Source organism: Heteronotia binoei, chromosome 5, assembly GCF_032191835.1.
Source record: "Heteronotia binoei isolate CCM8104 ecotype False Entrance Well chromosome 5, APGP_CSIRO_Hbin_v1, whole genome shotgun sequence".
Taxonomy (NCBI): domain Eukaryota; kingdom Metazoa; phylum Chordata; class Lepidosauria; order Squamata; family Gekkonidae; genus Heteronotia; species Heteronotia binoei.
This window is the reverse complement of record NC_083227.1, coordinates 75,166,029-75,193,388: the sequence shown is the minus strand read 5'-3', so window position 1 is coordinate 75,193,388 and position 27,360 is coordinate 75,166,029. Positions and strand designations below refer to the sequence as shown.

At 43.1% G+C, this 27,360-nt stretch overlaps 1 protein-coding gene across 4 annotated transcripts in view; it reads left to right on the top strand.

The window, feature by feature from the left end:
* The window catches only part of TMCC1 (transmembrane and coiled-coil domain family 1), a 180,785-nt gene that overhangs the window by 123,025 nt on the left and 30,400 nt on the right, over nt 1–27,360 (top strand). Inside the window, exon 1 of one of the 4 annotated variants that reach the window (XM_060239646.1) lies at nt 10,085–10,188. The exons of the other annotated variants lie outside the window; for them this stretch is intronic. Within the exon in view, the coding sequence (XP_060095629.1) occupies nt 10,126–10,188 (63 nt within the window). The 5' untranslated portion in view covers nt 10,085–10,125. Of the gene's footprint in view, nt 1–10,084; nt 10,189–27,360 lie in introns of those variants that run through there. 4 annotated transcript variants of the gene reach the window in all.

Here is a 27,360-nt window from a genome sequence, read left to right as displayed (position 1 = left end):
GAATAGGCTTCCTCACATTATTTAACGTGGAAGATAATCTTGATTCAGTCAGTACTGCAAGTTTTTCTAAATGTGTACCTCTTTCAGAAAGGAAGATAAGAGTTTAGTTAGAGAATACTATGTTCTGGTTGTTTTACCAAGAGCATCCATTTATTGTCATTTGAGCAGAAATCCGTTAACCTGTTATGTTTTAGTGGGTTTTTTTGCAGCCAGATAATCTGTAGTGTTCTGTAGAATCACAAAGCTGTAATGAACCAAAAATCTTTCTGGTATTCCAGTATCACACTTATCCACAAGTGATTTCTGCAGTGAACAATGGAATCTATCCCCAGTAAACTGGGGCATGCTGTGTGATAGCAGATGCTATAAAATGAATAATTGTTCTATACCAGGCTTTTGAGTCAGCAAAGAGTTGATCCATCTCTAGGGGTTATTCTGTGTCTCTAAATTCCTCTGCTATTTGAGTACTCTCTTTAACTGGCTTGCGCTCTCTCTCTCTCTCTCTCTCCCCCTTCCTTCCTTCAACTACTCCTGTTATGTAGACTTTTAAGCACAGAACAGAATATAAAAAGATGGTGGATTTTCAGAATCTGAGAAAATCATGTTAGAAATCTTGAGCTGTTCAAATGTCACATGGAATAATACCCTGTCTACTCTGAGAGATGCTATCAACTTTTCTCTCCCTTGCTGCTGCTTTTATTCTTAGTTTACCTAATTTGTAGTACTAGCAGTTCAAGAAAGAAATACTTTTCCTTCCCCGTTTCTCTACACTAATCGTTTCCAATTAAGCTTGGAAAGGTGTACTCCAGTTATATGACCACCCAGTCTGTAAACACTTTTAAACTGCAACAGAATTTGAGCTTTAATTGCTTGAGCCTTATCCCACCACTTTGTTCTGTTAAGTGGCTGCAGCCAAAGAGAGACATGCTGGAGACAAGGACTTAGTATGTCAGCAGTGCAATTGAAGATTCGGTAGCTGGAACAGGAGAAAGGAAGGAAGGTTTGGAGGAGAAGAATATGTGGGCTGGGTTGAAGTCAGCGCAGTTGAAGAGCTGTCATTGAAAAGCTCTGTGAATGAATGCTGCTTCAGAAATTGTTGGCATTCTCACACAAAGTATATGTGTGTGTTTTCTGATGTTAAATGGCTGACATATCTTTGGGGGTTCTGCAGCTTTGTTTAAATAGTTTTGAGTGGTGCTGTGCTACTGTATCAGTAACAAAAATCAGAAGAGCAAGTAGGGAAGGCACAGATGTGGACCCAGAAAATAGCAGTATATCTGTGAGAGTGGCCTTGAAGAATGGCGGCAACACTTTGAATTGTGTTTATAATGAAGACTAGGTCAGAATTTTTGAGAGAAAGAAATAGGCAGTTGTGGGTATCAAATATGCTTTGGATATAAGTTTCTGAAAGCTTAACTAGCCATACTTGGAGAGCCAGCTTACTGGAATGAAGTAAGGCTTCCTTGATGGAGGCAAGAATGGTCATGGTAGGCTGATGTTGTTGTTATCATCATCATCATTATTATTTAGATTTGATGGATTGCCTCATCCCAGCTAGTGGTGGGCTCTAGGCGATGTACAATAAAATTACAATAGTCAATAAAACCAAATTAGCTAAACCAAATTTATAACCCAGTGGTGTCTATCATGAAATGCTGTCAATTGCTGCATCGGGAGCAGGGCCCCCTTAAGGGGGGCAAGAGTGCCAACCCAGCAGCTATTACTGTCCTCAAGCAAAAGCCTAGTGGAACATCTCAGCTTTGCAGGCTCTGCGAAATTGTAAAAGATCCCTCAGGGCTCTGGTGTCTTCTGGCAGAGCTTTCCACTAGGTCAGGGCCAGGATTGAAAAGGTCTTGGCCCTCATTGAGGATAGCCAGACCTGTTTAGGGCCAGGGATCGCCAGCAGATTTCGACCTGTAGAGCATAATGCTCTTCCAGGGACACAGTGGAGGAGGTGGCCCCATAGATATGTCAGTCCCAGACTGCTCAAGTCCTTAAAGGTCATAACCGAAACCTTGAATCTGACTCAGTCCATTATTCTCTGCAGGTGAACAAAAATCAGCTCACCACCTATTTATTTATTTGTTTGTTTATTTGATTTATATCCCACCCTCCCCACCAAAGGCAGGCTCAGGGTGGCTCACAAGGGTTGACACTAACACATTAGTGTGACCGATACAATAAGCAACAATAAAAACATAGAACATAAAAACAATTTAAAACATTTGCATGTGCTACTATCATAATTTCCGGCAGCAATTTAAATTCTGGTGGTTAGCTATAGAGGTCTCAGGATCGCCGTAGCGTAGTGCAGTAGGCCATTGGTGGTGTTCTTATTGGCCAGTCCCATTGCTGCAGATGTTACCATTCATGTAAATGCCTGGTGGAAGAGTGCCGTTTTGCAGCTCCTGCGGAACTCTAAATCTTTTGCAGGGCCCTAACCGCCTCTGGCAACTTATTCCACCAGCTAGGGGCCGCAATGGAAAAGGCCCTGGCTCTCATTGTTTTGAGCTTCGCTTCTCTGATACTGGAACTGTCAACAGGTTTTGAGACCCGAACCGAAGTGCTCGCTGGGGTATGTGCAGGGAAAGGCGGTCCCTAAGGTGTGCAGGACCCTGGCCATATAGGGCTTTAAAGGTAAAGACCAGCACCTTGAAGTGAATCCGGTACCCTATCAGTAGCCAGTGCAGCGCTTTCAGCACAGGTTGGATGTGTTCCCATAAACGAACTCCCGTTAACAGCCTGGCTGCAGCGTTCTGCACTAGCTGAAGTCACCAGATTTGGGACAAGGGCAGCCCCATGTAGAGAGCATTATAGTAATCTAGTCTTGAGGTGACCGTTGCATGGATCACTGTTGCCAAGTCGTCGCATTCGAAAAAGGGGACCAACTGCTTTGCCATCTGCTGATGGTAAAAGGCTGACTTGGGAGTGGCAGCTACTTGGGTCTCCATTGTTAAAGAGGGATCCAAGAGCACCCCTAAGCTTTTAACCTTGGGTGCCAGCGTGAGCTGGGCTCCATCGAAGGTAGGTAAACGGACCTCCGGTCCCGGACAGCACCAACTCAGATACAGGACCTCCATCTTCGTCAGATTTAATTTCAGTCTACTCAGCCTGAGCCATCCTGCCACAGCTTGCAATGCTGCGGACAGATACTTCCAGGGTGGAGTTGGACTGGCCACCCATCAACAAATAGAGCTGGGTGTCATTCGCATACTGGTGACAACCCAGCCCATACTTCTGGGCAAGGGGGCGCATGTAGGTGTTGAATAACATCGGAGAAAGAACCGCTTCCTGTGGCACACCACATATAAGTGGGTGTTGTCAGGATAGTTCGTCTCCTAGTGCCACCCTCTGACCCCAACCCTGGAGGAAGGAGGAAAGCCAGTTCAAGGCCAACTTCTGAATCCCAGTGTCGGCGAGGCAACAGGTCAGCAGCTGATGGTCGACCGTGTTGAATGCCACCGACAGGTCTAGCAACATCAGCACTGCTGAGCCACCTCTGTCCAGGTGCCTCTGGAGGTCATCTGTGAGGGCGACCAGAACCGTCTCCGTCCTGTGACTCAGACAAAAACTGGATTGATGTGGGTTAAGCACGGAAGCATCATCCAGAAAACTCTGAAGCTGTACTGCCACAGCCCTTTCAATAATCTTGCCTAAGAATGGCAAGTTAGATACCGGCTGGTAATTAGCCAATTCAGCCGGGTCCAAGGATGTTTTTTTTTTAAAGGGGGGAAGGCTTTTAGAGGCTGGGGGAAGGTTCCTTCAAGAAGGGACCTGTTGACAATTTCCCTTAGGGGAACCCGTAGCTCCTCTCGGCCAGCTTTTACCATATTAGCCAAGAAGGGCACGGGTCCAGCCTAAAGGTGTTTGGGCGCACAGTAGAGAGTACTCTGTCAATTTCCTCTAGGCTGAGTGGAGTGAAAGAATCCAAAACTTGACTAGAAGACGTCCTTGAGGCCTCGAATTCATTTACTGTTTCCAAGGCGGCAGGGAGGTCACAGCAGAGTGACAGGGCTTTATCTGCAAAAAAACTTGAAAATGCCTCACAGCCAGTATCCAATTCCCTAGCATTTGGTATACCCTGTGCTGGGCACGTTCGCAGATGCGATCATGGTCGTATGATATATTTTCTTAGCGGCTTTGACTGCCACCTCATAGGTTCTCATATATGACCTATAAGCTGTTCTTGTCACTTCGTCGCGGGCTCGACGCCACTGCCTCTCTAGCTGTCTGAGCCTCCGTTTCATCTGCCGTAGCCCTGGCATATACTGGGGCGCCAGCTTTGTACGGGGGAGCAGAGGGCGCCTGGGAGCGATTTCATCGATGGCCGTGACGAGCCTTCTATGCCAGGTCTCCACAAGCTCATCTAGAGAATCGCCAGGGAGCCAAGGATCCTGAAGAGCCATCTGGAACCACATAGGGTCCATTTGGCTCCGTGGGTGGGCTAAAATACACCCACCGCCCAAACAGGGCTAGAGCGGGATATTCAAGTGGGCCTTCAGGGCATAGTGGTTCGACCATAGCACTGCATCAGCAGTAATATGGTCCACTGTCATTCTCCGGTGGCCTGGTCAGTGGGTTGGTCCAACTACTGGGTATAGGGTCCTCCTTCTCATCACAGGGTCAGGTCTTCCAATTGATCTGGAGGGGGGGGAGTGGCCTATACCTCCCAGATCTCTCCAGTTCGTTCCAGCCCTGCATGAAGCAGGACAGCTTTCTTCCGAGCGCTCTTGAGAAAGCGTGAGGATCCGGACAGAGAAGAAAGAAAGTCTGACTCTTTGTTTCTTTCTTTCAGTAAAGGGTCATGGGGGCGACAGGTTTCCACTTCCTCTCTTAGTAGATGGCTGCGGGAATGTATTCTGCTGGCTTACAAGGCCCAAGGCCAAATCCCTCCGGATGGGATCACGGCTCACTCTTTGAGGGGTGCTTACATTGGTAGTGTATAGGTCTTTTCCTTCCTTGGAAGCTGTGTGTAAGGCAGCAACATGGAGGTCGGTGCATACCTTTACCAAACACTATAAGGTAGATAAGTGGGCTTCGGCAGAGGCTGCCTTTGGGAGGCGTGTACTGCAGCATGCACTCTAAACAGGGAAGCCGGTCCCGCCCAGCGATGTACAGCTTTGATATGTCCCAGTAATTGGACCGACCCACTGACCAGGCCACCGGAGAACGGAAGATTTGTATCACTTACTGTGAAGCTTCCTTCTTGGTGGACTGGCAGTGGGTTGGTCCGGCCCGCCCTTTGGTTGTTGAGAGGCTTCCTGAGTTTTGGAGCTGGATTCTGGAACTTACTCCTTCCTTTGGGATAAGTTACTGTACTGTGGTTTGTAATGATCTAGTTCAATTATCCATTCTGTATGGTACATTTGAGCAAAATAAAGTTGTTCTCTTCATATACTCTATAGTAGAGTATGTTTAATGGGGAGGATTTGGAAGTTATTTCCTATAGGGGGAGATGTGGCTTGGAAACGACTGGAGAGAACTGGGAGGTATAGGCTATTCCCCCCCTCCGGATCAATTGGAAGACCCGACCCTGTGATGAGGAGGAGGAGCCTATACCCAGTAGTCGGACCGACCAAATGCCAGTCCACCGAGAAGGAAGCTTCACGGTAAGTGATACAAATCTTCCGTTCCCGCTGCAAAGATCAAATCCAGAATGTGTCCAGCCTGATGGGTGGGAGTTGTTACATATTGAGAGAGTCCTAGTGCTGCCGTGGATGACACCAGGTTCAACGCCAATGTGGAGCTCACGTCATCAGCATGGACATTGAAGTCACCCAGGACCAGACGTCTAGGGTACTCCAGTGCCCATCCTGCTATGGTCTGCACAAGGGCTGGTAGGGCATTGGCCGGTGCAGAGGATGGTCGGTACAGCAGCCAAATCGGCAAACTCTCTTGCGCCTCAACCATCAGACCGATACATTCAACACCGATGATCCTTGGAGCCGGGAGTGCCCGGAAGGAGTAAGCCTCCTGGATGAACATCGCTACTCCTTCCCCCCATCCGCTAGTCCTTGATTGGTGAAGGACTGAGAACCCAGGAAGAGCTACTTGGGAGTGAGCAACTGTCTTCCCGTCTCTCACCCAGGTCTCAGTCACACAAGTCAGGTCCATATTCTGCTCTAGCAGGAAATCCCGCAAGACACCGGTCTTATTATTAATGGACCTAGCATTGCACAACACCAGTGTTGGAGGCAGATGTTTCAGCTTGGCCCCACTGCTTGCAACCGTTGGGATGGGACTCAGGCTGGAAGGAGGTCGAGCATTCTGACATCTCAGCCTCCTTCCCTTATATAAATATCTGTTCCCATCACTATACTTTCCCCTCCCCAGGAGCACCGGAATCCCCAGCTCAGTCATCTCACACCAATGGTCTCCACCAGAGCCTCAGATCAGTCAAGGTGTAACTCTTGAGTGGGTAACCAGTCTTTACCTGATATGCTCCAATTTGGCACTAGAATAAGATAGTCCACTAATAAGATAGTCCACTAACCTAAACAAAGGGAGTGGGAATGTCCATCCAAGCCTTCAAAACGAAGTGGTCCGACCATGGCACCTCTTCCTTTGAGGTCAGTTCCACATTCAACCCCATGCCAAAGATCAAATCCAATGTGGGGCCTGAGACAATCTGATTGAGTCCTGATGCCGCCATGGAAGACACTAGTTCTGAAGCCTGAACAGAGGCAGCAGGTCCATCCACATGGACATTGAAGTCCCCCAGGACCAGTAGCCATGGGTGCCCACCTGGCCACCACCTCCAGCAGGCCTAGAAGGCCATCTGCTGGTGCACTAGGCAGTCGGTACACCAGACAAATGGCCAGACTCACCTCTGACTCCCACACCAGGCCAATACATTCAGTTCCAGTGATCTTGGGGATGGGGAGTGGTTTGAAGAAGAAAGCTTCCCGGATGAGCAAGGCCATCCCACCCCACCCCCATGTTTGGGACTGATGCAGGACTGAGAAACCTGGTGGGGCAAGTTCTTTCAGGGCGATTGTTTCACCCTCCCGAACCCAGGCACTCAGTGAATTTTGTATGATTTGTTAGTCCTCATGGGCATTCCCAAAAGCCACAGACATTCAAGTGAGAAAGCCAGTCTCAAATGTCTGTGGTTTTGTTTTAATGAGTGAGTTGCATCACAACTCATCCCTTTGTAACCTTCATCTTGTGTTCCAACAAGGGCTTTCAGTGATACACAAAGCCTGATTCCCAGAAATAATGAAATTGTGTACATAGCATGAAATCTTACAAAATCAGTTACTTTGGTGCATTTTTATTTTGTGTGCATCCTGGATACACAACTCTTTAATTGTTTAATGCATTTTTTTAAAAAAAAAACCACAGGTGTGTATAAGAGGGCTGGGAGGGAGTATGTTGTCTCTTTCTTCTTTCAATGCAGCTATATGCACAAGGGCAGGGCCATTTAAAAGTATACTAGTGCATTCAGCTTTCACAATGATTTGAAATAACTGTATACAATGAAGGAGACATGTGGGCTTTATTTTAGTTCAGTCATGCAATCACAAAACATTCTTGAATCTTCATTATAGTGAACCTCCAAGGCAAAAAAGAAAACAAAATGTGCTCAAGTATTGTGGGAATAGAATAGTCACAGTCTTTCTGATCACTTTGATGTATCTAGCAAATAATCACTGCGCTTTCGTGAAGAGGCTTTGTAATAAAAAGCAAGAATATTGATTTGGTTTTAGCATCAGTGCAAGCTTGTTTATCCCTCACTTGGCCTCAGTTTGTTCTCTAGATTGATTTCACTGAGCTTTGTAGCCACCAGACACATGGGAGGGAGGGAGAGCAGAGGGGAATAGCTGTGTTTATGGAATAGCTGTTGGCATCGTGTAATGTGTTGCCCTCGGATTGCCATCTTTTTAATGCATCAGACAGTTGTCCAGCTGTCTAGTTGGGATAGGTACCTGTCCCAGGTTAGCAGTTGCTTATCATGTATTTTAACATTTTAGATTATGAATTATTTCATAGCTTTTAAAAAATGTCTTTAGCAACCAGATTAGAGAGAACAGTTTGAAAAAAGGAAGCTGAGTCTGCCAAGGAAGTCACAGTCCACAACTGAAAAATCTGAGCTGCTTCCTTTGCTCCATATTTTTAGACTTTGATTGGGCAAAGCTACTGGATTCGTGCAATGCTGTATACTGTGTGCTCTTTCCCTTGTGTTGATGAGACTTACTGGTATTCTAATGAGGTAATCACCAACTTATCATAAGGACCCTGAGATTCTTCTGCAACAACTAAAGAACCCAGTTCCACCTCTTTCTTTGGTACAGCTAGCAAAAATTTTCTTTGGACAAAGAAATAGCCAGTCAGTCCTCATTGTTTACGTTACATGAGGCTTAAACACATTTCTTTTTCTTGCCTCTGTGAGGTTCACTGTAATAAGATTCATGAATAGAGATGGGCACAAACTGGCTCATGAGCCAAAATTCAGACTGAACTTGGACTATTTTGGGGCTCAGGAAATGCGGTTCAGGAAAGATGGACTCCCTAAACATTTACTGAACTTTGGCCAATTCTGTCCAGGGCTGTTTGGTTTCTCTCTGTCTGCTCAGCTGTCTCAGGGTCCCTTGCACAGCCCCTTTAAATGGACTGTGCAAGGGAGCCCAAGGCAGCTGGGCCACCAGAAGGGAGGGTGTGAATTGCCCCTTGGGAGGCACCTACTCCCATATTTAACCCTCTGACTTTGAAGCAGCGGGGAGCAAAACCAAAGCTTCAAATGGCTGGCAGCCATTTAACCCTTCATTTTGCTCCCTGCTGCTTGGGGGGAGGCAAAACTAGAGGGTTATATGAAGCTCCTTCCTGGGCAATCCTGCCTTTCTCCTGGCTGCGACTCACCACTGCCTGGAGAAAGGGGGAAGCAAACTCGCCAGACTGGTTCAGTCCACGTGAGGCTGATTTGGTTTGGGGTTTGGTCCATGGACCCCGAACTGCATCTGTAGAACTAGGCTGAAGTCCACAATAGCTTATGCGAAAATAAAAATATTTGTCTCAAAGTACTACAAGCTCTTGTTTAGTTTTGCTACACTAGGCTAGCATGGGATGTCCAAGATGGTTTTATCTTCTTTCTTGGCTACTTGAGTGCTTCAGATAAATAGAATGTAGCTCATAAAAAGGGAACTGATATTGAACACTTTCTTTGTTTCTTATCCAATAAGCTCTCTAGCAATTCACAATCAGAAGTCTTGGCTGCTTGTTCCCTTAAATTTGTGACTTTGGAAATTCAAAAATCTCATTTTTGTCAGTGATGTGAACATGCCTAAGAGAGATTATTAGTACTTGCCTGAGAACCCCACATTTCTTCCCAAAACTGTCTCAAAGCAGTTTACAGTATTGTTGTTCCCTCTGTTTTGTCTTCACAACAGCCACCTGTGGAGTAGGTTAGATTAAGAGAGAGAATGACAGGCCCGAGATCACCCAGCATGTTTCCATGGCAGATTAGGGATTTGAACCAGGGTATTTTAGATCCTAGGAAAGGAAAGGTCCCCTGTGCAAGCACCAGTCATTTCCAACTCTGGGGTGATGTTGCTTTCACAATGTTTTCATGGCAGACTTTTTACAAGGTGGTTTGCCATTGCCTTCACCAGTCACCTACACTTTCCCCCCAGCAAACTGGGTACTCATTTTACCGACCTCAGAAGGATGGAAGGCTGAGTCAGCCTCAAGCCGGCTACCTGAAAACCCAGCCACCACCGGGGATCAAACTCAGGTCGTGAGCAGAGTTTAGGACTGCAGTACTGCAGCTTTAACACTCTAGACAACCTAGACAATCCTAGACAACCACTAAAAAGAATTTAAAAATCAAAGTGCAGATGGATTTAGGGCTGTGTGCTCTGTATCTTTAAATTCAAGCACAAGTGATCTTATTTTTTTTTTTAAATGCTTTCTATTGGAGGCGAGTCATATACCATGCTGGAGGTCAGTGTAACTGTTCATTTGCATCAGTGATACTGGAGCACACAGGACTGCTTGTTTTGGCAAATGGTCTGTTTATACAGCAAGTGCCCAGAGCTCTTTCAGGCTCACAGATGTATAGAGCAGTCTGGGAGGCGGTCCGAGCAGTACCTTGCACTGGGCAGGGCATTGCAGACCGGCCATGCGGCAATGTTTATGTGGTGCTGCTGTACCTGTGTGTGCTGTGAAAAGCATTTCTGTGAGCCCGTGAAGGTGAGATTATTCAGAAAAAGTTAGCTGCTTCCTATTTGGCTGCTCTATTTAAAGCTCCTGTAGTAACTGACCTCATTAATGAGTGAGATTATTGGAAATGCCGTTTTCCCCTTCCTTGTTAGCTTGGCTGCCTATTATAATCCTGAAGTCATTTAACATCTCTTCTTAAGAAGCTTGGAAGTATGCAAACCTTTTATCTGAGTGTGTTAATCTTGGTTATAAATGCCATGTTCTTTTGCAGCAGATGGAATTAGCAAAATCAATGTGTCAGATGGATGTTTTGGTCAGGCAAATCTTTCAGTGCAATTGCTCGGGTTGCTTGTTCAGCTGTATCATGGGAGACATAAACATATTGCAGAATCATCCTTGGTGCTGGACAAAGGAGCAAAGATGGACAAATGTCCTTTTTGAGTTAGTGACCTTTGGAGGTAACATTTCTAGTCATCTTGATCTTTCAGAGCTGCCCACACCAAGCATCCTACTCTAACATATATAAGAATAAGTGTGAAAAGGTCAAACTTTTCTCCATCCATGTGCCTGTTAACAATAACTCCTGTCATCTTGTTCAACCTAGGCACGCAGGCAGGGAAAACAGATGATATTTCTCTTATCCTAAAAATCCAGTGCAGTAAAGGGAATAGATAACATTTTTAGGCCTTGCATTTTGGCATGCTTGTAGTGGAAGATAGTTGCCGTTTATTTTTGGCTGCTGTACAGTACAATGTCAGCATGGTTGAACAGTTTCAGTGAGACTTCAGTAGCTACTAAGATACTAATGTGATCCTATTTGTGAGCAGGAGTGGTGAGTTCAGTTTAGTGTGTAGGTGCACTGAGTTCCTTTATCATTTTTATTGAGTTGTGGAAGGGTGCGCTAGTCAAAGCATTCAGTAAGAATAAAGGCATAGCAGAAGTTGCTACAAAACATCTATCCTCTGTCAGAATTCCAGAGGTGCCCATATGCTCAGAAAGGTTGGGGACCCCTAACTATATACTATTCTTCAATTTAAAAAAAACCCCTATGCTACAGGATCTGAAGAGAGACATGAGGCAGCTAATTCGTAAAAGTTGGTTATTTTTCTAGTACACTTCATGGTCACATTAAACCTAGGCTTGTGAATTGTTATTCCAACTCATCTGTTGTGATATAAGGATTGTACTTGTGTGCTTTATGTACCTATAAATAGAGTGTATACCATGCTTCTTATTCACTCATCAGTGACAATTCTGTAATCACTGTGAGTGTTTGCACTTTTGCATTCTATTCGTGGTGTAGTGGTTGGATGCATCCAGCACTTTCTATTTTTACTATTTATCAGGACATTAGAATCCACTTTCTTATTCTCCTTTTTAAAGTATACAGAGGTTATCCCAAAAGAACTAGTAAACCATGGCACATAAAGTGACAAAGAACAAGTAATGTTTTACTGATGCAAATATACAGTGTACTGAATAGCTGCAAGGTCGTGGCTGATAAAATACAGTGCAAAGTTCCTCAGTTTACACAGGGCTTTTTTTTTTTAGAAAAAGCCTGGCATGAAATCATTTGCATATTAGGCCACACCCCCAAGCACCAAGCCAGCCGGAACTGTGTTCCTGTGCATTCCTGCTAAAAAAAGCCCTGAGTTTACATAATAGAAAACAATAGCAAACATCTTCATTCTAGCTTGGCTGAATCATTTCTAAAATTCAAACACACATTTATTTTGTTTTATACCCTAAGATCCATAATCAATTGCTGAAGCATGCATCTTAAAGTAGCTGTTTTATGAATGTCTGTGTTATGAAGAAGATATAAGCCAAGAAATAAGTGACTGGCTGCTGATAAAACAACTGTTAGATTTTAGGTTGCCATCCATGCCCTTTAAATTATATTCTTATGGGTAGTTGAAATTAGTACATATATTCAGATTGTGATTTGTACTTTATATTCTTTTCATTTGTCATCTGTTATGATTTTCCTTCCTTAACTTCTTAAGGACACATATTAATTTTGCATCCTACAGCCGGTTTAGTGTAGTGGTTAAGTGTGCTGACTCTTATCTGCAGGGCTATTTTTGTTGGAAAAGCCCAGCAGGAACTTATTTGCATATTAGGCCACACCCCCTGCTGTTGCCGTTGTTTCACACAGGGCTTTTTTGTAGAAAAAGCCCAGCAAGAACTAATTTTCATGTTAGGCCACACCCCCTGACACCAAGCCAGCTGGAACTGCGTTCCTGTGTATTCCTGCTCAAAAAAAGCCCTGCTTATCTGGAAGAGCTGGGTTTGGTTCCCAACTCGTCCAGGTGCAACTGCTGGAGTGACCTTAAGTCAATCATAACTCTCTCAGAACAGTTCTGTTCAAGATCAATTCTTGGAGAGCTCTCTCAGTCACGCCTATCTCAGAGGGTGTCTGTTGTGTCTCTTATGGGGAGGGAAAGGGAAAGGAGATTGTAAGCTGCTCTGAGATTCCTTTGAGTATTGAAGAGTGGGGTATAAATCCAGTCTCCTCCTTCTCCTCTTATTTATAGACTCTTCTTATTTATAGACCAAAAAGGTGTCTTTATGGAGGTCTGTTACAACCTCATCACAAGTTTAAAGTGCATTGCACATTTATGCTACATCTGTGAGTCAGGGCATGTGCCTAGTTTGGCAGCCTTTGTTACCTTATTGATATGGATGATGTCAGTGTTCAGGTATAAGTATCACACCTGTGTGGGTTGTCCTAAAATGATTCTCCTAACGGGAAGTCACTCAACTTTACATTCAATGGTGATGGTGGTGATGTGCTTACTGCTTCATTCAGAAGCAACCAGTTCATGCCATGCATCATAGCATCATTTTGAAATGAATAAAGCATGATTTGTTCACTGGCCTCCCAGTAAACTGCATCCATGACCAGAGCACTTTCAGGTATTTTTGTGGGAAGACTGAGACCAATTCCTCAATAGCAGTTCTGCTCTCGGGCTTCTGCTTTCTCTGGCTCAAGCAATCAATTCACCGCCAGTTGCTGCACAGGCACATTTTGACCCATGGCTCATTCCAGTTTCCCTCGCGGCTTCCTGGTCTTGTATTTTAAAGATCAGGAAGCCGCAAGGGAAATTGGTGGGAGCTGCAGGGAAAGCAAAAGCCCGGGGGTGGAGCAACTGCTAGTGAGGTATCGATCTAAGTTTATTGCTCTCTGAGCTGTTCACTTCTTTTTCTCTCATTGCCTTGGTCAAGATAAGCCTTCCAAGTTAATGCCCAGTATTTAAAATCCTATTGAGGGGGTGGGGGGCGTTTAGGTTCTTTCTGTGAACCTTAAACTAACATAGTAGTGACTTGAAACGTGTGCATCTTGGCTCTGGGCTGTGGGAAAAAACAATCCTAGGGCTCTATGCCTAAATTTGATTTTGTTAAGAGAAAGCAATGGCAGTGCTAATAGCTTTTAAGGAACTGATTTAGCAATTCAAAAAGTATGTTAGTGACTTAAGTTCCTCTCACAAGCGGCACAACTCATGTGCACACTGTTTTGATTGTAGGTTCCCGGAGAAGTTGGACTGTGATCAATCATGATTGTTGTTGCTCCTATTAGATTACTCAGCTAGATTATTACTAACACCTTTGATGTTTTCTCGGTGTGTGGTAGAATCCAGAATCCTGTAGTTCAACCATGGGAGCAATCTTCCCTGCAGTGATGTGGTTCCTGCTATTTTTAAAACATTTTCTGAATTAAACACCAGGCATCAAAAGAACTGATCAAACTAGTTGTTGAACTTTCCTTGAAGAAAGAGAACTTGGATTGCCAGAAGTCCAGTAATCCTAGACAATTTCTATACCTGCAGTGATGAATTTAGTCTGAAATCTGTTCAGAACAAATTCTATTTCTAATTGACATGCATAGTTAGAAACTATGCCAGTTTGGTGGCGTAGTGGTTAAGTGCTCAGACACTTATCATACAGAACCAGGTTTAATTCCCCACTCCTCCACATGCACCTGCTGATGTGACCTTGAGTCAGTCACAAGTTCTTACAGAGCTGTTCCTTTCAAGAGCAGTTTCTGTTAGAGCTCTCTCAGTTTCATCTACCTCAGATGGGTGTCTGTTGTGGGGGGGGGGAGGGAAAAGGAGATTGTAAGCCACTCTGCGACTCATTTGGGTAGTGAAGGGCAGGGTATAAATCCCAGTCTCCTCCTCCTTCACTGTAAAATGCAAGAAGTCAGAATTAAATGTGTATAGGCAAGTGTTGCTTTATTTCAGTAGCGCCAGTGTACATGCCAGTTACTACTTCCAGTGGACTCATGAACTATTATAACTAAGGAAAGTTTCTGTTGTGCCATTGTCAGAACAGCAAAGCTTAACTCCCCCTCCCCCAATAAAAACATAGTATCTTTTAACTTTCTCCTATGTGGTATTAAAACAACTACCTAGATTAAAGAATTCTTGTGAAATGTTAGGGCAGAACATAAAAATCTATGCATATTTTCCAGAAAGGACATGTGAACAAGGTGGTGTTGCCGGGTGTGGGGGGATAACCTACAACCAACTCCAAAACCAAGAAAAGCCAAAAATGTTGAAGACAGAGGTATATGGTTAAAAAAACCCACCCAAGACTGGTATTTGAAAAATCAAAATCTAAGTAAAATACCATTTAGATACAGCGTGTCACAAGGTGAGTGTTCTATACGCTATAACTATTTAGTGGCACTTTCTGTTTGTTTTTTAAAGGGTATTTATTTTGTTTAGATTTTGATTTTCAAATAGCAGATTTGTTTTTAATACATTTCCCCCTCAGTGCTTTGGCTTTTTTGTTTTGTTTTTAAGTCTTGCTTAGCCCAGGAAGTGGTCTCTTGAGGATACTCCACACGGCAAATTTGACAAGGATACTCAGTGATTGCTGCAGAGGCCCAGCAAAACCTGAGGATTTTCTTGAAGCATTGTAAAACCTCATGCGGGCAAGTATTATGGGCTGAAAAATCAATTATAGAGATTTTTCTTTGTCAAATTAAAAACCAAGTATACAAAAGGGAAACCTGCAAGGACTTGAGGTGAGGAGGAAATCACATTATGCCCTGCTGCCCCACCCTCCCCATCCCTGGTTTTCCTTCCCCCCACTGACTTTCTGGCTCTGTTTCCCTTCCCTTAACCTTGTCCTTTTGTGATGGTAACTGCTGCTGCTAAGTCAGCCCAATATACTGTTCAAATTTCCAGTTGCAAGTGGGATTTTATTGTTTTGTCTGCTCATGTACCAATGTTGGTATTACCATATGTGGGGGTTACCCCTCAAAAATTAAATTTTTTTATCAAATCTTGAATTTTCAAGGTTTGCAGAAATTGTATTCACAATGACCCATGATTTTAGTCTTCATGGGGGCCAACCCTCTCCTGTTTGATATAATCCAAATACAATGGTATAGGAATCACTTTCAAAGTACTCCCATAGCAGAGAACTAGAAAGTGTCTTATATTATATTCCCAAAATGATTAATAAGGCCATATAACAAGAAAAGACAGTAATCTGCAAACCATAACAGACAAGCCATTATTAGTAAAATGATAGTTCTCCATGTTTCTCACGCACAATTGTATTCACAGCCTGATATTTAATTACTTAAAGAGAACTGGCACTAATTGCAGTTTGAATAAGGTAAGCTTTTCTTCCCTCCTGGCTTCTGTATTCACAGACCAACTTTCCCAGGCTCTAAGTGGCTTGCATCAAAATATCATGTCTATTATAACATAAATTCTTCAGCATTCCACAAACATTCAGCTCTGAAGAAAAGTAGCTTAGAACTGTTCCAAATCTGTCTCTACCATCCACTTATAAAGAGGGAAACTTACAGATCTCCCTTGGAAGGCAATCTCATAACCCTGAAGTGATTGCAGTTAAGGCTGTGCTCCTTCCTGTCAATGATCTCACCTCACATGTGGAAGCTGAAAGAAGCAGGGCTTGACCAGTAGATCTCAACCCTTGTATAGTTCATGCTGGGAAAAATGCTCTAAAATATATCACCAGGTTAGGAAGTTCTTTAAAAATAAGCTCAAGCACTTTGAGTTGGACCTGAAAGTACACAGGCAACCTGTACAAAAACTGATCATGTTCTCACCACCCCCATACCCTGTCAGGATGTGAACTCATCAATTTTGTACTACCTAAAGCTTCCAAGTATTTTTCAGGGGCCAGCCTCTCATAAAACTGCTTTATGGTGATCAAACCTCAAAGTTGCAGAAATGTTTTGTAAGCACTGGGAGATCCATTTGTTCAAAAAAAGGTCTCAGTCAGTGCAACAGATGAAAGGTACTGCTGGCCACTGCTTGCTTTGTAGAAGCAAAGTCAGGCCAGGCCTAAGAGAATTCCCAAAGTCCAAACTTCCCCCAATGGAATAAGAAGATTCTACTTAAGCTCATCTGCTTGCCCACCATTCAAAGGCAAATACTCCAACACACTTAAATAATGGAATTTTGAATTAGATGTCATTAATATCCTGATGTAACTAACACAAATTTGAGCAGACTTTGAAGGATGGTGGAAGACAGGAGGGCCTGGCGTGACTTGGTCCATGGGGTTGCAAAGAATCAGACTCAACTGTGCGACTGAACAATAACAACAACAAATATCCTGACTACATCCTGCTTCAAATTGCTGGTTCAGCGGTATCTGAAATGATGTCAAAATTACAGAAATTGATTTTCAGTGCATCACTGCTCTTCATGTTAGCACATCTGATTTTTTGAATTGCATAAAGGAAATGAACTCTTGCTTTGACCGGTAGGGAAGAAGAGTTGTTTTTTATGCCCTGCTTTTTCTCTACACCAAGGAGTCTCAAAGCAGCTTACAATCTCTTTTCCTTCCTCTTCCCACAGCAGTCACTTTGTGAGGTAGGTGGGGCTGAGAGAGTTCTGAGAAAACTTTAACTGGCATGTGGAGAAGTGGGGAATCAAACCCAGTTCTCCGGATTAGAGTCCACTGCGAATCACCACTACATCACACTGGCTTGTAACTGAATCCTCCCCCCCACCCCCGAAAAAAAAGCTTTTTAATAGTGTGCTTTGTATAAGAATAATAAATTTCCTTGACATAAATGTTGGGTTTAGGTGTTTATTTTTTACTCATTCACTAAAAGAACGGTTAAAAGAATGTATGGATACTAGCTCAGAACTTGATATCTCTATCCCAGCAGTTTTGTTCACATAGGATTACAGCACCACATAATAAAACCATTGTTTTGCATCAAATATCGGGATATTTCAGTCATGTTATATCAATTTTGAAAAATGTAGATTGTAATGAAAAAACTTCTATGGAAAGAAAGATGGAATTAATGCACTTAAGGTATTATTTTACTTCCGATTGCCTGTTGCTAAAAGGTTCTGTCAGGTCATCATAGTAAAGTCTTGCTTTTTATATGGAAAAATTGGAAATCCCTGTAAATAAGAATACTTTTATTTAGATGAATATTCCTAGAGGCTGGAAGGTTTTTTTTTAATTTTTACAATATATTGGTTAGGCTGAGCAAATAAGGCTATTGTTTTCATTACCCCCTCTCCCCAACTTAGTCTTTATTCATATTTTCCATTTCAATGAAATTAGTTTTAACTGTGTTTTAGACAATATGAAGTCTTCTCTTTCCATTCCCAGTGAATGGAATTCTGGGGAAAACATAATTGTACTGTGATACTGAAGGACAAATTCCATACAGTCTCCTCGCTCATGGTTTTAATACCATCTCAGTCATTTCCTAGGCCAGAATATATGGATATAGATATGGCTGATTCGACAATGCTTAAATCACAGCGCAGTGATAAAATCCATGACCCTCTGCCCCAGTAACCTTGACAACTTTGTGATAATAGCTCAATAATCCTATTCTTCTAGGATAAATATTTTTGCTGCCTAGAACTTCTCTCCATCCTGCCAACCCAAAGTAATTCAGACATCTCTTGAGTGTGCTTGCTTAGTCAATAGCGAATTGTTATCTGGCCTTTCCACAGAGATACAGCAAGAATGTTGTCTGTGGAAACTGGTGTCTGAAGATATAGAGCTGTAAACTGGTGATTTATGTACTTGTGAAAGGTGGATGAAATTGTATCTCAACTGAAGCAGTAATTATAAAACTCTGTTATTCAACTGGCATCTTTGTATAAAGTGTTCTTCAGAATTCCTAAAGCAAGACCTGGTTTTTCTTGTTAGATCACTTCAATTGTTGGCTATTAAGATCATTCTATCTTTGCCTATAGAACAGATAAAAGGATGCATTTTGTCATGCTCACTGTTGGTTATGCTAAATTTCAAACAGCACCAGATCTTATCTGCCACATGTGCACTGAGCAATAAAATAGTAAGAGCAGAGTAGAAATTGTGTTGATTACCATGAGCCTCAGTTTGAAGAGGTTATATTTTGTGGCTGCAAAAATGACCCAGGACTGAGCAAATTTTTACTGGCAGGTTTGGACACATTGTCCTGTATAGACTAAGGAATTATTTACTGGCAGTTGTTCCAGGGCACTGTTTGTTCTTATAGGAGTATGGGGGAAATTACATGGTTTTGTCTCAGAACATTAATATGTGGACAGGGACATTTGTAGAGAAAAATGGGAGGGTATATTTTACTTTTCCACTACCAAGGCTTCTGAATGGTCTGTTTAGCCTATTTCTCCTCACCCCCCCCCCCCCCAGCATGCTCCAGAGCTGTGGGAGTAAGCCAGACTGGGGAGGAAAGAAGCCTGGGTGAGCATTTATCACCACAGATGCCCTCATTATCCCTGACCTGCATGGCCCAAGCTAGCCCAATCATCTTGGAAGCTAAATGGGAAGCTAAATCCCTGGTTGGAATTTGGATGGGAGACCACCAGTGAATTCCTAGGGCTCTATGCAAGGGAAGGCAATGGCAAACCACCTCTGTTAGTCTCTTGCCTTGAAAACCTATAACTCAGCTGTGACTTGATGGCCCGTTACACATACACACACACACACCCTCCCTCAATGCCACTGATACGCAAAGAGAGAGATCCTGTGCTATTCCTCCGCGAGCACATTTGCCAAGATAGAATGTAGTTTTATCCTAAGAGTCCTCTAGTTGCTTTTAGCACTTTAAAGTTGCTGTTCATTTAAAATCACTCCCTTCATTAATAGCTTTCATGGAAACTTTCAGATTTGCTTTCTGTTAATGAAACAGCCAGTTTGCTAAGTAGGCTAATCAATACCAACACAGTGCCAGACTGCCAAACATGCTCAATTAAAGTGAATTGTCTTAAGAATGATGTCAGGTTTAAAAAAAAAATTATAAATCTGCATTATGCAAACCAAAACAAGGCCCTAATGATTATCTATAGAAATAATGAACATGGCACAGAATAATCATTGGCTAGTTCAGTTGAAAGTATTCTTCTTTTTACAGTGCTTGGTATTAGTTCTCTCAGCTGCAAAACTGAGCCCATGTGCTTTGGTCACCATCTAAGTTTTCACGGTGCACTTGATCCCTGGCACACACTATGAATTTTATACTGCCTCTCAAGACTTGCTTTTGTGCAGCTTTAAACAGTCAACAGGTAATATTGAACTAAATCCTCCCAACTCTCTTAGAAAGATATTACAAATCCCTAATCTGTTGCATTTATTTGGCATCGTTGGGATCAAGTGCTGCTGCTACACAGCCCAAATTGACATTGCATAGCATATACTTACTTAAAATATATCTTTATTTTGCCTTTCTCCACTTGGAACTTACTATCAGAACTTTGCAGATGCATTGTATGGGTACAAGAGGATATCAGGTTAGTCTTGCTCTTGATTGGGTACTATGCAGACTTATCAACCATTGCTCTTTTGTACACCCATTTGCATGTACTTTTGGTGTGCTTTGTAAGTTTCTTTCACTAGGAAACCCTGTGTGAGAATTCTTGCTGTACAGCTGCAAATGAAACTGAATAATAAAAGCGTCATATATACCAGGGTTGGTCAAACTTTCGTATATATTGTGTGACCCCATCACCCTGTTGGCCAGCTTGGAGAAGGCATTTGTCCCTTTAAATCACTTCTCAAAGCCAAGCCAGCCAGAGGCTTGGAGAATGGCCTTTTCCTGTTCAAGACTTCTCCTATCTGTGTTGCTGATATGGGGTGGGAGCGCTTTTCTCAGATATCCTCAGACTATTTCATTGAATTGTACATTCCTGTTTGTAGAATAGAAGTGGTATAATGTTAAGAAGGTCATTAGTTTTATTATCAATTGCTCCTGTACTTCTTTAAAAAACCTGAGTCAGCATGCAGTAAAAACATTCTGGGTATATGTGTAAAAACAGTCCTCAAAGAACATGTCCTGTAGTAGTTGCAATCTAATCAGTTGTTTAGATGATTTTATTTATTTACATCATTGATTTCTAACCTGCCCTCCCCACAAGTGGTCTCAGGGTGGGTAACAACAAACAACATTAACAAACAGGAAGATATCATAAAAACATTTACAATTCAAGTTAATTTAAAATCAGTTAAAATAATTAGTTAAAACATCAGGATAGTACCGTACATTTATTCATATATGGTCCCACAGCTGGACTATATGAGGTTGTTTCTGCCCGGTGTTGGTAGTCCGGTGGGCACAGACTGGGGCCTTTCTGGCAGGAGTGCTGGATATTTTATTGGGCCTCTCCTTTTTTTAGGTCCTCATTTGTTTTTTTCACACAATTCTCCATTGAGCTATCTTACAGGTAGGTATGAGCAAACAATTTTCAGTTTTTTTCTGATTTAGGTCTACTGGACCCAAAAATATCAGAATTATTTAATATTACTGAATCTCAATATCAGTATTGTGTTGAGATTCAAATAAATATTTGGGAAACCTGAATGTATTTGGCTCCATTATATCCTATGGGACCATCCCTATAGGTATAATGGCATTCAGAAGGCAATTCAACTTTAAATGCCTTCTGGCTGCGCCCAGAAAATATTGGCTTTTATTCAAGCACAGCTGGAAAGTACGGATAAGATTTTTTGGGTATCTATACAACTAGGTTTATACCAAGCACACACCCTTACTTACAGGTTGTTCAATTTCTTTTCTCTTCTCACTGTGCTGCTTCATTTAACAGTAATAAAATTTTATTTTAGCTAATGCTGTTTGTTATATTTAATTTGGATGTATTCATTCTTAAGGGAAACACATGAGAGCAGTGTACCAATTCCAGCATATTCCTCCTTACAAGGCAGAAATTATGACAGAGAGATTAAAGCCATGAAATATCAGACCAGTGACTCAAGGATAACGTATTGCTTAAGTCAAGGATACCATTTTGTTTCAAATTAATATCAGAGTTGACACAGTATACTGGGTTTGTGCATGGCATGTTGCCCCATTACCTTATTGCTCTGTTGTACACCACAGTACATATATTATTAACTAGTACAGTATTTTGCCATACATATTCACCTTCATTAAGTTAACACCACCATTATTATAGCTACAGCTAAAAATTCTTGTGTATGAGGAGCCTTTAAAGGTACTTTATGAGTACAAAAGGGTATTCATTTGATTTGACTTGATTCCTTACTGTGCTCAAAGGCACACTTTAGTGGGAAGGAGTAGTTAAATCATTGAAGCTTTATTATAACTGATCTTGGTACATCTAAGTTAATTTTTTGTTATAATATGTGGAAATGTTTCCTGTAGTGTTCAGAGACTTAGTAATAAATGGAATATGGTAATAGGTATTTCAGGCAACTCAGTTGCCTTTAACTGAAGGAGAATGAACACAACTACACCATATTTGTAATTCATACCTATACATCAAGCAACCTGTTTATTTGGCTATTGTGTTTGCGTAGGGCTTGGATCCAAAGCCATGCTTCCACATGTACTTTACTGGGGGTTTTGTGGGGGAGGGGTGGAGTCCAGTGCTTGGAGCTTCTATTCATGTAAGGCCAGTGTTTTCCTGTGAGCAGAAACTTAGCACTAGCCCAGGTCTATCTGCACAGTGGACAAACATGGTACAAATGAAAGAAAGGCTTAGGATCCAAGAAGCAGCTTTATGAGCTGCTTCAGGTGTATGGTTTAATATTTGAAATGAAATTGTTTATAACAGGGCTTGACAAATCCCATGTTTCGGGTCAGCATGGTACCTAGAAATTTCATGGCATGGTGGCACTTAGCATTTTCATCAATAAGAACAGCCCTGCTGGATCAAATCAGTGGTCCATCTAGTCCAGCATCCTGTCTCACACAGTGGCCAGCCAGTTACTCTGGAGGGCCACAGTGGGGCAAAGAGGCCAATGCCTTCCCCAAGTGTTCCCTCCAGACACTGGTATTCAGAAGTTTACTGCCTCTGAATACCAGGGAACCTCCACATTTAAACACCATGGCTAGTAGCCACTGAGACCTACCATCCATGAATATGACAAATCCTTTTTTAAAACCATCTATAGAAGGGCCAGTATTACATCCTCTGGCAACAAATTCCACATTTTAGTCACATTCTAGGAGATGGAGAAAAAGTTCTATCTACTCTCTCTACCTTATGCACAGTTTTATAAATCTCTATCCTATCCTCTTCTTTTAGTCTTCTCTTTCGTAAACTAAAAAGCCACAGACTCTTCAGCCTTTTCTCATATGAAAGGTGCTTCTCTCTCTCTCTCTCTCTCTCTCTCTCTAGAACTTCATCTCTCCTCACCTCAGTTTAACTCAGTTCTTCAGACTCCCTTCCTGAAAACAGTGTCTGAGGCCTGGTTACATATCCACACTTTCCACCGTGAACACAAATGCAAAGAATTGAGTTTCTCTGTAATCTCTCCCATTTTTCTTTAGCATCCATTTTATTCCTAGGTCATCTGAAGGCTTATCTGCTTCTGTGGCTGGTTTCCTGCTCTGAATATGTTTAAAGACATCTATATTGTTTGTCTTTCCTTTTAGAAATCCACTCTTGGGGAGGGACGGTGGCTCAGTGGTAGAGCATCTGCTTGGGAAGCAGAAGGTCTCAGATTCAATCCCTGGCATCTCCAAAAAGGGTCCAGGCAAATAGGTGTGAAAAACCTCAGCTTGAGACCCTGGAGAGCCGCTGCCAGATTTTTAACTTCGGCTTCCACTTTTTGAAATAAGTCTTTTTGCCTTATATGGCTTCCTTGACTTGAGTTGTTAAGCATGCAGGCATCTTTTTAAACTTGTCTGTGTCTTTCCTACCCTGTGGAATGCATTCCATCTGGGCTTCAATTTAGTGTGGTTTAAATAGCTTCCAAGCATTCTGTAGGGATTTGCCTTTCTTGTGATTTCCCTTTCACCTTCCTTGTAACTAAACTTTTAATTTTGGTAAAGCTTCCTCTTTTGAAAAAACGTTCCTGTTTTGGACTTCAGGAGTAACTTTCCATTGTCATGAATACTGAACTTAATAGCATTGTGGTCACTGCTCCCAGTTGATGCAATAACATCTTCATCTTGTACCAGGTCTTGAGCCTCATTCAGAGCCAAGTCTAAGATCACAGCCCATCTGGTTAGCTCTGTTACCAGCTGTTCCACTGCATAGTAATTTATGATGTCTAGGAATAACATTTCTACTGCATAACTCAGGCACATGTTTACCAAGTCAATATAAAGGTAGTTGAAGTCAGCCAGTATCACATTATCTGTTTTAGTCACCTCCCTTATTTCCTCCTGCATCTCGAGATCAGCCTCAAGGATTTGATCAGGTGGATGATAGTACATCCCCATTTTTAAGTAACCCTTAAGGGCTGGTATCTCAACCCATATAATGTCTGTTGAGGAGTTCCCTCCTCTAATGTTTTCTAGCTTATTTGACTCTAAGCTCCATTTGATATACCGCACAACACCTCCCCCAGCATGTCCCTTACTGTCCTGCCTACAGAGCTTATATCCAGGGATCACTGTATCCAGTTGATTTTCTCCATTACACTGTTTCTGACTACACCCACTGTATCTAAATTGTCATTTAGCACTAAGCACTCCAGCTGCCTCATCTTGACTTGGGAGGCTTCTAGCACTGGCATATAGACATGTATAACATGTTTCCCTCTCCAACAAACCTCTCCTCTCTGGACTCTTTTGTCTCTGCCCATGGCCCTCCATTGTTATTCTGTTCTCACTCCCAAGTTCTATCAGTATGACCCTGAGTGCTTACACTATCAGCCCTTTGGACTGAGCTGTACTCAACCAGAGGCTCCCCAGTCCTGCCAGCTTTTCCCCTGGGATTTATGAAAAATGACTGTGCTACCTTCTTGATATTAAGCACCAGCAGCATGGTTCCCTCTTAGTTCAAAGAAAGCTGGTTCTTCTGTACCATTTTGACTTGTCCCACTTGGGCTTGTACCTAACAAATCCTTTTCTCCAAGGCCCATTTTCTCATTCCCATATTGGGACACCTCATCTCTGCCTGTCTAGCTGTCCCTGTGTGTGGAACCAGTAATAATTGAGAGAACACTTCCTTTGGGTCTGGGCCTCTCCTTTCTGCCTAGTAAACTAAAGTTCTCTCCAGGACCACACAACTGCATTTCCTAGTATCACTGGTGCTAACATGCACTGCGATCACTGACTCCTCAGCACTATCTAAATGGTGTGTGATGTCTGCAGTATCACACCTGACAGGCAAGTCACCATGTGATCAGAACTCCCCAGCACTATCAGCCTATCTAGATAGTGTGTGATGTTTCGTCACAGCCTCCACTCTCTATATGGCTAATAATTTCACTACCCACTACCAAAAGTCCACCTCCCAACCACAAAAGGGTATCTTCAGTATGAGAGGGCATTGGTACATCATTCAAGGAGGGAGTCCCATCTGAGGGATCCTGTCCCTCCTGTTCAGCTTTATGTCCCCCAGTCTTGAAACCCATAATCTCGATGACAGCAGAAAAACTGCTGGCACAGGAATGGAACTGTTCTAGTAGGTCCCTGAAGGTCTTATCTACATACCTTGCTCCATCCCTCAGCTTTTCCTGGTCTGCAACCCCTAGCCTCAAGGGAATGAACCTATTCTCTGAAAGCCAAGAGCTGCATGCATTGAGCGCACACCTACAGTTTCTATCCATTGGGCATCTGATCATACATGTGGCACTCCCTGCAAAATACTTGATAGCCCAACACCCCTGCTGGCTTTCTGCCTTCATAACTGGCTTGGGTATTTAAATGTGTTTTAGGGCTGTAATAAGACATTTGCCTGAACCTGTGCCTGATTTCGTTGTTCTGACTCTTGGTGATCCTCAGAAGTACACATCTTACTTATTTCTCATCATGATGCTTTGTTGTATGACATTAAAAAATGGATGAAGTTCTTGGCACTTTTATGTTAACTTTCACCATTTGGTGGTAGTAGGTTAGTTCATTTCTTAACCAGTTGCTTTTTATACTGGTTCCAATGTTTAATTACATGAGGCTTTCTAAGGCAATAATGGAATTGCAAGAAATCAAGAAGTTAGGTTAGGGTTAGAGGTTAGCCTTTTGTAATGGTGAATCTCTCGGCTTGGCTTCGCGAACGAAGATTTAAGAAGGGTGCAATAGTCCACGTCTGCTGCAGGCTCGCTGGTGGCTGACAAGACCAATGCGGGACAGGCAGGTCCGGCAACAGTGGCTGCAGGGAAAAGTCTGATTTAGGGTTGGTGCTGTAGCAGTGCGATTCTTAGTCTTTGCACACTTTGTGAGGCAGGTGCATGCCTTTTCTTTGTTGTTATTTTTTGACCGCAAGTAAGGATGCCCGTTGACCGCGGCTAGCCAACTGGGGTGGAGGAGACGAGCTTTGTTTAGGCCACCTTTTCTAGGCCCCTCTCCGTGTGGAGCAAGCAGTGCTGTCCCTAGATAAGGCTGCTTGGTCGTTCAGGGTGCTGCCGAAAAATGCTTTCGTCTCCGGGTTAGCATCAGGCGACCAATACCCTGAACCGCCTACATGCAGGATCGGGACTGCGGCTTCCAGTGGCACCTTCCACCTGCCGTTTCGCCCCTTGCCCATCGCTGCAGGACTTGATGCGTTGTGGGTTGTGTATGTGGATATGCCCTTCAGGCCTGCACAGAGGAATTTTTTAGGTGAAGCCCAGTGTGCGCGGTACTGGCTCCACCCTTTCACCTGGGGGTCATCTGCCATGGCCCAGTAAGCCGGGACGCCGGCAGCGAGTCCTCCAGGTGGTAGGTGTTACATTAACGAGCTCTATCTGCCCGGGTTTGATGTTAGAGTTTTCCTTCTCTTAGACTGGCAAGGTTGGTGGGCCCAGCCTGCCCATCCGGTTATACCGCCGGACAATTCGGTCGCACCATGACGTAGCAAACTCTGTGAAAAACGGGGGGGGGGGGGGACCAGCGAGAAGGTGTTGCTACGGATGCAGTAATGCAGGAGAGGCCATTGCAGTGACCATCTGCCAGGCATAGCCAGACAGTGACTACGCGGCATTCACTACACCGAGAGAGGAGAGGCTATGTATTGCGCATACACTTTCCCTGGGGGGGGGTAGGATACCCAGAGGGAGCCCACCCCCTCACCCTCCCTAATGGTGAATACTACCATGTTTATCTACTGTGTTTGTAACAACTTTAATAAAATTACAAAAAACTGAAGAGTTTTGGATTAGGTGGTTGTTAAAATGCAAAACTCAGAAGACTGAACAATTTTGGGGCTGGCTCTTAGAACCACAGAAAAATCATAGAGGTCTGCTTTAGATTATATTGGTAGTGTATTGAAATAACGTAAGAAGGGGAACAAACATGAATTTCAAAACTGAAGGGAACCAAAAGTACAAATGCAGCACAAAGGGGATGCAGGACCAAACTGGAAGGAACTGAGCTGAGGGAAGGGAAAAACCATTTAAGGCAGAGAATGGATATCTGGAGAAGGGAACCTAAACCCTTCTGTGCCTTGCCTTAATATGTTTCATTGGAGGATAATCCAAAACTGACAGATTGCAGAGAGGAGATAGGGCAAGAGAGATGGGGTTTTGTTCCCTTTGCCCATGTACTTTTTAAAAGGAGAAGGGGTTAGAAGCACACATGGACTCTCCTTTTGTTGTCACATCTAGCTCATCCTGAAGAATACTGTTGAAGAGCCAAATGAGTCCTGTGCAAATTGAGTATACAACTTGTAAACATCATAAAGTTATCATAGGTCCCATCTGCTTTGCACCCAGTTTTCCAGTTATCTGAAGTTACTGGCTGCTTCTGTGAGTGCACGCCCACATATGCACCGTGTTGCTTTCTTCATAAGGAGCATAACTAAGAATGCCAACATTTCGGATTGAGTT